The 13676-nt window shown below is 42.1% G+C and overlaps 1 protein-coding gene across 3 annotated transcripts in view; it reads right to left on the bottom strand.

Annotated features, from left to right (window-relative positions):
• lrrc28 (leucine rich repeat containing 28) overlaps positions 1-13676 on the bottom strand; it is a 151212-nt gene that overhangs the window by 97391 nt on the left and 40145 nt on the right. For all 3 annotated transcript variants that reach the window (XM_051920757.1, XM_028822799.2, XM_028822800.2), the window contains one exon: positions 3489-3526. In XM_051920757.1, coding sequence (XP_051776717.1) covers positions 3489-3526 — 38 coding nt within the window. The remainder of the gene's footprint in view (positions 1-3488; positions 3527-13676) is intronic.

Consider the following 13676-nt stretch of genomic DNA (forward strand, 5'->3'; position numbering starts at 1 on the left):
TTGCTTAAATTTAGATGTTAGCTCCAATTTGGCTACTCATTATGTCCAATAGGTCCTGTCCCTGAAAAGGGATTAAGCTGTGTATTTCACTTACTAGCCAGTCTTAAATGTTTAATTTCCTCTCAGTTACTATTGTAACGTGGTGGGAAAATCAGATAATGACTGCACAGATCACAATGTATGTAAGTACAGAGTATTATTTGAACATATTCCTGGGGTGAAATTTAAAAGAAAAATATAAAATATAGAATTTCTGTTTTAAATCATGTGGGACTGTGGAATAACAGCATGGATATCTTTTGTTAAATTGAGTGAATCTGGCATTTTTAAAATATAGAGGTACTATAGCCAAATCACACATAAAATAGTAACATTACAACAGATTCCCCTTTTCAATATACAGAATAATAAAAACAATTTTGAAATGCCATCTTTTAACAATGGGTCTATTTACATGCACACATAAATCCATGATAAGGTGAGTAACCCAGTTAAGGCAGAAACCTGACTTCTTAAAAATCTCCATTTACATGCACAAGTACACTTCTGGGGGTGTCCTCTGGCAAAATGCTCAGACATCATTAAACTGTGCAAAAAAGAGTTAAAGGTCATCATCATCATCCACCGTGAATCCAAAAACAAGTATGAAGCCTGTGATAATTTTCTTCTGTCTCATAAATACATTTAGTTCTTCATGTGCCGCGAAGTACAGTAAATAACATCCTCCCCTTCACACATCCTCAAACTAAGCTACAAATGATTTGTAATATAAACACTGTTTCAGTGTATCTACAGCAAATAGCTAGATTAAAACTAAACTGACAATTTATTTATAGGTTTCTTTTACCAGTTTGAACGTGGCAAACTCTTTTCTATTTGGATGTGCAATTGAGCCCTACAAAGGACCAGCATACCAATACATGTGCTTCTTGCCTTATACCCAATGCTACTGGGATAAAAACATAAATATTTTTACATCAATAAAATAAGAGTTGCATTAGGTTACTTGTTACTTTGAAAAGGAATCAGAATATACAATGCACATTTCTTTTAACACACTGCTCCCAAGATTTTGCTGCTGAGCCTAGCACTGTATGTTCAGATCATAAACATAAATTTAGCAATTTCTGAAATATTAAGACAGATTATTTCAACCAGGAGAAAGAATAATGCAATTGCCCAAGCATTTATTTCAGGAAATTTATCTTGTTGGCACATCTACCTGTGGCTGCTGAAAGCGTATGCAAAAAAAAAAAGCATGTGTAAACAAACAGAGTACAATGGACATGTGCAGACTTAAAAAATCCTGGTTAAGGGTTTATAGGCACATAACCAGAATACTCACAGAGAAATCTGTTTGTGTTAACCTGGTTCCTTAGAGGCTAGTAACCTGGTTTCTCCAACAAGAATAAGGTTTTACTGGGTACTTTAGAAACTGGGATTCTGTGAATAACCTGGTTATTAAAGCACATTGTAAAACACACTCAATGTACATTTAATAAAAATCAGTTAAATGTTCATAAGAATTGGGAAAAATTTGCACAAATAGAAGAAACAAAGTACAAAAAGTTAATATCTGGGAAATTACAATGCCAATTATAATGTCAATAATTCAATTGAAGATGGATATAAAGAAACAGCACAGTGAATGTTTTGCTATTCTTGGTATTAAAACACAGCTTCAAAGTGGCACGAAACTTCTGCAGGTTTTAATTATATGTTGTCACACGTAAGAAAAAAGCCTGTCTCTTTTGGGGTTTAAAGTAAAGAGCAGATTGGGGAAGTAGCTTGAGTTCTTTCCTTCTCCCTTAAGCCAGGAAGACCTGAACCCACCAGAGGTACAGTGATGTCTCCCAGGCCTTGCCTCTCTGATCATCTCTTCCTTCCCTTCCAGCACTTGAGCAACAAATCAACAACCAAATGTTGTCATTTGAGACCAGCGAAAGAATGAAACATATGTCATCAACCCTAGTGAAAATTTCTTAAAGATCAAGATTGAACAACAGCATCATTATTTGGACTCCCTCAAATCTTTATGTTGGTTTGTGTTTGTGTTTCAGGTTCACAAGATACAGGTAGGAGTAGCAGTAACAGTACTAATACTGCTGTGTGTACAGAGAGTAACCAAAATCTTGAAGGTAGTTTTGTGGTGCTGCTAAGTAACTGACCTGCATAAACAAAATGCTACAAAGTGTCACACGATTAATTTTAAGTTTGATGAGAGCCCATTGCATACTTTCCTTTCAAACCAAATGAGTGTTTACAAACTGTAATTGAGAGGCAAGGGCCATTCTGCAGGTTCTTTGATATTTGACAGAAAAGCCTTGCAAAGATAAGCATGCTGACCTGAGCCTAGCTAAGGCAAAAATGTAGTATAAAAAAAAAAGTTGTTACTTCTACCCCAGTGTTAACTCACAAAAAAATACTTAGCTACCTAAGGCTCATGCAAGGCACTCTACTATTTATTGTACTGTTTGGCTTCACTCAGTATTAAAGTAAAAAAAAAACATTTTTACCATAAAATGCCCAAAATATAAAAAAATACTTAGTACAATAGAAATGTTACATTTATATTGGCTGAAGTGCATATGTTCAAATAAACTAGCTGATTAGAACCCATACATATACTCTGAGGCCTGCTAAATCCAATTCAGGGTTTCAGGGAGCTGAAGCCTATCCTAGCAGCAGTGGGCACAACACAAGAAAGAAAAAGAAGCCTGGACAGTGCACCAGTAAATCACAGCGTACACAGATGCACACACCCATACTTATACAGGGGAAATTTGTACAGTCTGTTACCCATCAGCCTAACATGTTCAGTTTTATAATATGAGAAGAACAACCAAAAGGAACAAAAACTATACAAACTAAAACAGCCGAGAGATCATGCAGACTCTACATATACTATAACTCAGCACAGTTCATAATTTCTAGGAAGATTACATTTTTATGAAATAATTACCTTAATTAATTTAATTGATTACATTAAGTCACCATTTGCAATTATTAAGTGGTAATTTAATTGTTTATTTATATTTTTTCACTGACAGCGATGAACCTGTGTATTTTAATACAACATCCATTAAAATTAAAGGAAATTAAAAGCACAGAAGGCTTGCAACATCCCTTCACCACAAATCTCTCAGAATCTCAATGAAAAGCATTGCCTGGCCAATATACACCACTTATAGCTATCTACTGTGTGTGGCAGCTTCTCATTGCTAACCTTCTTGGGATAACAGTAGTTAAACAAGTTTATTTTAGTTTAGCATGATTTGATCTGGAAAGATCTTGAACAGTAAAACAACAACGAAATTAACTACCACTACTCTGCATTAAAGACAGACACAACCAGAAATAAAAAAAGCACTTAATAGAAAAAAACATTCAAAAGCAAAATACGTTCCAATATGTGTAATGAATCACCTGAGCTAGATTTTGTTCCTTATAAATCTGAAATAACTTAAACATAAAACATTATTTCTTACCTTCAGGAACAACTGCAATATTGTTTGAGTGAAGGTACCTTCAAATGAAGAAAAATACATTAATAGAAACAAGGCAAGAACATTAAGAAATGTAAGCACTACATCAAAAAACAAAACAAAACATGCACACACATAATAAAGGTAAAGATAAAGGCCACCAAGGAAGTTTTCAAGAGTGTCTTAAAGATTTTACACACATAATGTACATTAAAGTAGGTAACGCAACCAACAGTTATTTTTTCCCAATTATTGAATACTGTTTATTTCATCATACATGGAAAATTGGAAATCAAAGCCTCAGTCCACTTTATAACTTGTACATGTAAATACAATCAGAATGCAGCATGATGTTCAAATTTATTTCACAAGACCAGACATGTCTGAAAAATGAAAAAGAACAATTTTAAACAATTCTCTAGTGACCCCTAATGGCAGAATGGCTGAAAATTTTAATTTATGAAATCTGTCACACAAATCATCCATTTTCCAATATAAGGAAGACATTTGTGCTTTTTTACTTGTTTCCAGGGATAACAGCATTTTCATTGAATTTTACTTATTCAGCCGATTAAAAAATATTGTCTTTCCAAATGTAATTATTTCATCTGCTGTAAGATGATGGTTTGACCAGAACATGTACTTGTTGTTGATTCCTCATCAGAAATATGGCTACATTTGGAATGTTCAAACTATCACACATTGAAGTAGGCACACTTATTTAAAATAAAATCCCACAAATGTTATTATAATTGAAGATGTTTTCTAGAGCTAAAATAATTGCCATATCTGTATAACTGAATATAAGTAGATATTATAATTACAGCGTGACTCAAACCATATCATATTTGTGACTTTTCTACCATCTTAAAACTGGGTTTATAGATCCAGCATTAGGCTGCTTCATTAAGCAAACCAGAATAGATGCGATTTTGTTTCCATGTTCTTATTTCATATGTAATTAAACAATATGTCAAATTTGTGCATTTATCACAGGTCTGAATATTTTTATTTTATCTTTATTTCGCCTTATACAATTTCTTGTATTAGGAATTTGTTAGTTTTCGCATACCCCTTGGGGACAGAGCACAGGGTCAGCCATTGTACAGCGCCCCTGGAGCAATTAAAGGTTAAGGGCCTTGCTCAAGGGCCCAGCAGAGTAGGATCTCTTTTGGCAGTGACGGGGATTCAAACCAGCAACCTTCGGGATACCAGCGCAGATCCTTAGCCTCAGAGCCACCACTCCGCCCTAAATATCATCCTGTTTTGCATACAGACAATGAGAATGTCTGCATTAACAGACTGAAACCTGACTCACTTTCCAATGTTAAATATACTGTAATCTTTAAGATCCAAAAGAAAAACAAAATCTGATCTAACTTCAATTTATGTGAGACATTCTAAAATATAAATTGCTGCCATCTAGTGGTAAAATGGTTGCTAACATGTGAATAGATAGCTTTGGCAGAAGACACCGGGCTTTTTAAAAACATGCTAAACAGAAACAATGAAACCTCAGCGAAATTATCAAAGAAGCTTCTGTTGACATATTTTTAAAGTATGAAAAATCATCAGTAACAGAAGAAAAGAGAAAACACAAAATAAATTTTAAACAACTCCGGTCAATAAAAATCTGTGAAGAGTAAATAAAGACTCAGAAAAGGTGGGGAAATCTTAAAGAGGTCTGCACTGGACAGTATTGAGCACCTGAGATCAGCAAAATTAAATTTTATTAGCAAATAATAATCTTACAGATGACAAGTGTGTAGTATAATCATGTAATTAGTGAAGGTGAGTGTGGATCTTTTCATTACTGAACCCTTGAACAGTCTGCTGCACTATCCAGGAATGATGGTTCCTGCAATGCCACGATAGCCACCCCAGGTGGAACTGAGACTGCTATTTTAGTTTGAAAAACTGAAGCATACATCTGGGAAGGCAAGATTGGGTTGGTTGGGGCTGAGGATTGGGACAAGCTGTACACCTCTTCTTTAATAACTACTAGGGGGCTCTGCCCCCTGCTCGCTTCGCTCTCCAACCCCCGTGTTTGGTTTACCATATATACAATACAATTTATTTTCTGTATAGCCCAAAATCACACAAGAAGTGCCGCAATGGGCTTTAACAGGCCCTGCCTCTTGACAGCCACCCAGCCTTGACCCTCTAAGAAGACAAGAAAAAACTCCCAAAAAAAACCCTTGTAGGGAAAAAATGGAAGAAACCTTGGGAAAGGCAGTTCAAAGAGAGACCCCTTTCCAGGGAGGTTGGGCGTGCAGTGGGTGTCAAAATGAAGGGGGTCAATACAATACAGTTAAATACACAGAACAGAATACATCCTCAATACAGTATAAAAATACAAATTCTAGAAGTACGGAGTACAATTTCACATTAGATGATATCACATAATATGATTTGGATTTGTTTTAAGTCCTGGAGACCTCATTCATCAAGCTGCCTCCCCCATTTTGCCATTCCACATCTGAAATATCGCTAATCCGATGAAAGGACCCCTCATTCCCACGTCCCCATTCATCAGCGGATGACTTTACCTTAGGCAGGCAATCTACAATTTAAATACATTGTTATTTTCTTGTGAATTGTTACATATGCATTATTTTCACTTTGGTTACATCTCTTTCTTCCCAGACGTTTAATACTGCTCCACGTACGCTAAGGATATGCCTTTGGACCATTTGCTGTCTTTTTGCTGCTTGCTAGCTGCCTCTTTTGCCTGTCGCATGTCGTTGTTTTAAGAGCTCGGAGCACATGATGCTTGTCTGCCAAAAGCAATCCAAAAACTGCTAGCTTAGAGGTCTGTTAACTTGTTTTAAATGATGGCTCACTGCCTGGTCTCGCGTGACGTTGTAAAAGCAATACCTGTCTTTTATTTCTGGCCCTGGGCGTGGTTGAATTCTTTCTTGCAGGATGTATAACGCTGCTCGCGTTCGGTTGGGGTAGCTGCTGTCGCACTGCCCTTCGATCTTTTTAAAGCCTGTACAGCCGCTGTCCTTTTTGCTATGGCCCTGGGACAATCTCTTGGCAACAAGTCTCAAGATTATGGTCCCCGCAAGATGCACCGTGGCAAGTCTCCTTGGTCTCGCGGGTCTTTAAAATGTCTTCCAAGATGATCACGTATCGTAGCCTTGCATTTGCTTTCCAGGACAGGATTTCTTTTTATAATAGAGAGATATTCCAATTGTCATGGTGATATTTTGTGGAATGCAGTATTGCCAGCAGATCTCGCCTTTGGGAAATGTGGAAGGGTTCAGAGACTAAGAGTCTGGTACAGTGCATAGTTAACCAAATAAACAGGTAGGAGACCCTGGAAGGGAGAATATGCTTTTGGTTGGAGTGGGGGTGCACCCAGTTGTCATTGTTCACATTGAAACAAATGACATGCATAAGGGCAGGCTGTCAGTTCTGTAACCCAGATGTAAAGAGTTAGGTGCCAAGCCGAGGAGTAGAAATGGCAAGGTGACTTTCTCTGAAGTTCTGCCTGTGCCACACACCAGTTCAGGTAAGATTCAGCAGGGTAAAGGCTTTTACCATGTTGCTCAAATCCTGGTGCAGGAAAGAGGAGTATAGGTTTTAGGATATCTGGACCCATTCTGAACAGATGGGATGTGTTTCACCCTGAATTATTTAATATGAACAGAAAGGGCACCGACATATTTGTGAGGTGGATGTCAGTTAGTTGAGGATTGTTTACACTGTGAGGGGTGTCAGGCCAGGCTTTGAACATCACATACAGACACAGGCAGTAATACCAGTCTAAATGTATAAGTTAGAATATATTTGTTCAATGTTACAAAGACAAAGTAAAGTAAATCATATATTAAAAATCGCTTGCCTTAATGTTAGGAGTATTAAAATAAGTGAGTTGGATTTATATGCAGCTGTATGATATAGTAAGAATAATGGAAACCTGGCTAAATAGTGGATATGAGGAGGAGTAAAAAATACATGGGTACACATTTTTAGAAATTACAGGAAAAACAAAAAAGTTGAGGGAGTAGACATTTATGTAAAACAGGATGTGAATGTAAGACTTCTTCGATTAGACAGTGAGCCACAGCTTAGTGAGGATGTTAGGATTTGACTAGAAAGCATTAGAGAGATTAAGGCTTTGTACCATATGGACACAAATAATATTCTCAATTTATATATTTAATAATATTAAAAAGGCATTTTTGAGGGGGATATTGTAGTCATGTGGAAGTTTAATTACCCAAATATTACCTTGGTTAGCCTTAAAAATAGTGAAGTACACGAACTTGAGTTTTTGAATGTAATGAATGAGTCTTTTAACACAGTTTTCAATCACCAATGCAGGAGGAAACTGTTGAGATTTAGCGTTCTGTAACAAGCACAATAGGACAGATTTGATTGAAACATTAGGATCTAGTGCCTATAATGTGATACAATGTTACTGTGTTTTGGCAGAGTACATTTTTAAAAAATAAAACAGTTCAGTTTAATTTTAGCAGGGCAAATTTTAATGCAGAAGCTGCAAAGATTAAATAAAATAACTTGAAATAGACTTTTAAATGCAGCATCCTGAAGCTCATGCAACACACATTGTTAAGTGTCCCTGGCCTAACACTATGGGTTAGCGTTGGGTGTTGAACTCCAGTCCTGGAGGGCCACAGTGGCTGTAGGTTATTTAATTTAACCTTTGATTTAACCCATTATTCAATTCCATGGCGTGTTGCTGCTCTCATTCTGCCACAGCAGACATTTCCACAACTGTTGATTTTCTGTTTTTTCTAAGAACACTGTCAAAATGTTTTGGTGACCTGAGAGATCAACCTTACGGAGATCTTCACCTTTCTTTATTTTCAGATATTGTATGATGGGCACAGGTGAGCTGGTCATGTGCGGCCTTGTTTTGTGTCTCATTATTGTTTGGCTGATAATTAAGGGAAAAAAACTAAGGGGCATTGAATTAAGTTAATTAAAACTAAGGCAAAATAAATTAATTAGCAGGGAAAAAATGGTCACTAATTAAGAAGACAGTTAGAATGAAACACTGCAGCCACTGCAGCCCTCCAGGACCAGAGTGACAAACTCAAGGTGATCTTATATACTTCACTATTAGTGTATCAACTTATTATGTATATATTTATTTATTAGCAATGTATTTGATAGTTTGATATAATAAATAAAGCTAAATTAAATTACTGCAGTTCAGGTTCACACCATGTAACTATTATTTAAAACTGCTCAATGACTGTTTTATAAATTGGCATATGACATGGTTATTTTCATATATTTTTCTAAACGTTTCTCTATTAATTCACATATAATAAATGTAATTAGTTTTTAGGATTTTCTTTTTAATATTAATAATACAGTTTATTGCCTAGAGAGACAAACACAGATCTGTACACATAGAGGAAACAAGAAAAAGATAAAGTAATACAGATTTCAAAGCAACCATTTCAAAAGGTACCCTATGGGTTTCAAAGGAACTTTTTTTTAACTAGAGTATGCATAAAAAACCTCAGTGGGTCAGTGTTTACATATTCTTCTATTGCAGATACTCCTTTCAATTTTATTTTTTTTTGTTAGGAGCTACACTCTAAATACATTTTTCTCCAAACAAATACTTATTATGACCATTATCTTAGACCCTTTTGTTTTCTATTCTACTCTATTATTCAGAGTGGTTTTTAGTTTGACACACAGTAAATGCTGCAGTACATTAAAGTATTAATAACATAAGGTGAATCCAAAACTAATCCAAATTGTAATTTACTAGACAGAATTTTAAAAAATTTTAAATATGTCTTCCTTGAAATGTGTTAACATAATGATAATGGTAAAGTTGAATATTATGTATGATTTTTCTTGTATTATATTTTTTCTTGCTGTATAACATCCATCCATCCATTTTCCAACCCGCTGAATCCGAACACAGGGTCACGGGGGTCTGCTGGAGCTAATCCCAGCCAACACAGGGCGCAAGGCAGGAACCAATCCCGGGCAGGGCGCCAACCCACCGCGGGAGACAAACACACACACACACACACACACACACACACACCAAGCACACACTAGGGTCAATTTAGAATCGCCAATCCACCTAACCTGCATGTCTTTGGACTGTGGGAGGAAACCGGAGCACCTGGAAGAAACCCACGCAGACACGGGGAGAACATGCAAAGTCCATGCAGGGAGTACTGCGAGGCAGCAGCGCTACCACTGCACCACCGTGCCGCCCTTGGTGTATAACAGTTTTATTTTAAAACATGACCATCTGTGCTGAAAAGGGCGGCCCCTTTGGATTTTATAATGTTTATATATGAATAGTCCCCTCCTTTAACCGTCACCTTATCGTGGTGGAGGGGTTTGCGTGTCCCAATGATCCTAGGAGCTCTGTTGTCCGGGGCTTTATGCCCCTGGTAGGGCCACCCAAGGCAAACTGGTCCTAGGTGAGGGATGAGACAAAGAGCGGTTAAACAAACCTCCTATGAAGAAAAACAATTTTGGACGGCGTTTTCCCTTGCCCGGACGCGGGTCACCGGGGCCCCACTCTGGAGCCAGGCCTGGAGGTGGGGCTCGATGGCGAGCGCCTGGTGGCCGGGCCTGCACCCATGGGGCTCGGCCGGGCACAGCCCGAAGAGGCAACGTGGGTCCCCCTTCCCATGGGCTCACCACCTATGGGAGGGGCCAAGGAGGTCGGGTGCAGTGTGAGTTGGGTGGTGGCCGAAGGCGGGGACCTTGGCGGTCCGATCCTCGGCTACAGAAACTGGCTCTTGGGACGTGGAATGTCACCTCTCTGAAGGGGAAGGAGCCTGAGCTAGTGCGCGAAGTTGAGAGGTTCCGGCTAGATATAGTCGGACTCACCTCGACGCACAGCTTGGACTCTGGGACCAATCTCCTTGAGAGGGGCTGGACTCTCTACCACTCTGGAGTTGCCCCCGGTGAGAGGCGCCGAGCAGGTGTGGGTATACTTATTGCCCCCCAACTTGGAGCCTGTACATTGGGGTTTACCCCGGTGGACGAGAGGGTAGCCTCCCTTCGCCTTCGGGTGGGGGGACGGGTCCTAACTGTTGTTTGTGCGTATGCACTGAACAGCAGTTCGGAGTACCCACCCTTTTTGGAGTCCCTGGAGGGGGTGCTAGAGGGCATACCTTCTGGGGACTCCCTCATTCTGCTGGGAGACTTCAATGCTCACGTGGGCAATGACAGTGAGACCTGGAAGGGCGTGATTGGGAGGAATGGCCCCCCTGATCTGAACCCGAGCAGTGTTTTGTTATTGGACTTCTGTGCTCGTCACGGATTGTCCATAACGAACACCATGTTCAAGCATAGGGGTGTTCATATGTGCACTTGGCACCAGGACACCCTAGGCCTCAGTTCGATGATCGACTTTGTGGTCGTGTCGTCGGACTTGCGGCCACATGTCTTGGACACTCGGGTGAAGAGAGGGGCGGAGCTGTCAACTGATCACCACCTGGTGGTGAGTTGGCTTCGATGGTGGGGGAGGATGCCGGTCAGGCGTGGTAGGCCCAAACGTGTTGTGAGGGTCTGCTGGGAACGTCTGGCAGAGCCCCCTGTCAGAAGTAGCTTCAACTCCCACCTCCGGCAGAACTTCGACCACATCCCGAGGGAGGTGGGGGACATTGAGTCCGAATGGGCCATGTTCCGTGCCTCTATTGTTGAGGCAGCTGACCGGAGCTGTGGCCGTAAGGTGGTCGGTGCCTGTCGTGGCGGCAATCCCCGAACCCGCTGGTGGACACCGGCGGTGAAGGATGCCGTCAAGCTGAAGAAGGAGTCCTACAGGACCCTTTTGTCCTGTGGGACCCCGGAGGCAGCTGATAGGTACCGGCAGGCCAAGCGGAATGCGGCTTTGGTGGTTGCTGAGGCAAAAACTCGGGCGTGGGAGGAGTTTGGGGAGGCCATGGAGAATGACTTTCGGATGGCTTCGAGGAGATTCTGGTCCACCATCCGGCGTCTCAGGAAGGGGAAGCAGTGCAGTGTCAACACTGTATATGGTGGGGATGGTGCGCTGCTGACCTCGACTCGGGACGTTGTGGGTCGGTGGGGGGAATACTTCGAAGACCTCCTCAATCCCATTAACATGCCTTCCAATGAGGAAGCAGAGCCTGGGGACTCAGAGGTGGGCTCCCCCATCTCTGGGACTGAGGTCACCGAGGTGGTCAAAAAACTCCTTGGTGGCAGGGCCCCGGGGGTGGATGAGATACGCCCGGAGTTCCTCAAGGCTCTGGATGTTGTAGGACTGTCTTGGCTGACACGCCTCTGCAACATCGCATGGACATCAGGGACAGTGCCTCTGGATTGGCAGACCGGGGTGGTGGTCCCCCTCTTTAAGAAGGGGGATCGGAGGGTGTGTTCCAACTACAGAGGGATCACACTCCTCAGCCTCCCTGGAAAAGTCTATTCAGGGGTCCTGGAGAGGAGGGTCCGTCGGATAGTCGAGCCTCGGATTCAGGAGGAACAGTGTGGTTTTCGTCCTGGTCGCGGAACAGTGGACCAGCTCTATACCCTTAGCAGGGTCCTGGAGGGTGCATGGGAGTTTGCCCAACCAGTCTACATGTGTTTTGTGGACTTAGAAAAGGCATTCGACCGTGTCCCTCGGGGAATCCTGTGGGGGGTACTCCGAGAGTATGGGGTACCGGCCCCCCTGATAAGGGCTGTTCAGTCCCTGTACGATCGGTGCCAGAGCTTGGTCCGCATTGCCGGCAGTAAGTCGAACCCGTTTACAGTGAGAGTTGGACTCCGCCAGGGCTGCCCTTTGTCACCGATTCTGTTCATAACTTTTATGGACAGAATTTCTAGGCGCAGCCAGGGTGTTGAGGGGGTCCGGTTTGGTGGGCTCAGGATTGGGTCACTGCTTTTTGCAGATGATGTTGTCCTGTTTGCTTCATCAGGCCGTGATCTTCAGCTCTCTCTGGATCGGTTCGCAGCCGAGTGTGAAGCGGCTGGGATGAGAATCAGCACCTCCAAATCCGAGACCATGGTCCTCAGCCGGAAAAGGGTGGAGTGCCCTCTCAGGGTTGGTAGCGAGATCCTGCCCCAAGTGGAGGAGTTCAAGTATCTCGGGGTCTTGTTCACGAGTGAGGGAAGAATGGAGCGTGAGATCGACAGGCGGATCGGTGCGGCATCCGCAGTAATGCAGGCATTGCATCGGTCTGTCGTGGTGAAAAAGGAGCTGAGCCGCAAGGCGAAGCTCTCAATTTACCAGTCGATCTATGTTCCTACCCTCACCTATGGTCATGAGCTATGGGTAGTGACCGAAAGAACGAGATCGAAAATACAAGCGGCTGAAATGAGTTTCCTCCGCAGGGTGTCTGGGCTTTCCCTTAAAGATAGGGTGAGAAGCTCAGTCATCCGGGAGGGGCTCAGAGTAGAGCCGCTGCTCCTCCGCATCGAGAGGAGTCAGATGAGGTGGCTCGGGCATCTGATCAGGATGCCTCCTGGACGCCTCCCTGGTGAGGTGTTCTGGGCACGTCCAACCGGGAGGAGGCCCCGGGGAAGACCCAGGACACGCTGGAGGGACTATGTCTCTCGACTGGCCTGGGAACGCCTTGGGATTCTCCCGGAAGAGCTAGAAGAAGTGGCCGGGGAGAGGGAAGTCTGGGCATCTCTGCTCAAGCTGCTGCCCCCGCGACCCGACCTCGGATAAGCGGGAGACAATGGATGGATGGATGGATGGATTATATATGAATAGTAATTTTTCAGCAAGAGGTAATGTTCCTCTGGGATTACTGTATAGCAAAGCAAATGCATTAGTGCAAGTGGGAGAGACAAGGTACAAGAGTGCATGCAGCTCAGTAGGTGTCGGGTATGACTGTACCCATCTGGTAGTGTGCATAGGAACAGGGGACTGGGAGAGAGCTCAGCTTGGTTTCATACACACATGGAAGTGCAGCACCTACAGCTTTGAAGGTGCATTCATATGCACGTGGACAGGATGTTCTCCTATTTCTCTCCACGAAGAAAGCAGTTACTTTGCTTCTTAGTAACTCAAAAGCATGTACATATTTAATAACTGGCACTTGGCTGGTGGTGCCACAGAGGGAATTCTCCGACTGAGACAATGAAAGGTAGACGTGCCTGTTTTGCAACATTCACGACACAATTCCTCCTGGCCAACAGAAAGCAGCACACAATCCCAGGCCAAGAGAAAATTAACCATGTAATCATTTTTATAATGTGGCAGGA

The sequence above is a fragment of the Erpetoichthys calabaricus genome, chromosome 17, assembly GCF_900747795.2.
Source record: "Erpetoichthys calabaricus chromosome 17, fErpCal1.3, whole genome shotgun sequence".
Classification (NCBI taxonomy): Eukaryota; Metazoa; Chordata; class Cladistia; order Polypteriformes; family Polypteridae; genus Erpetoichthys; species Erpetoichthys calabaricus.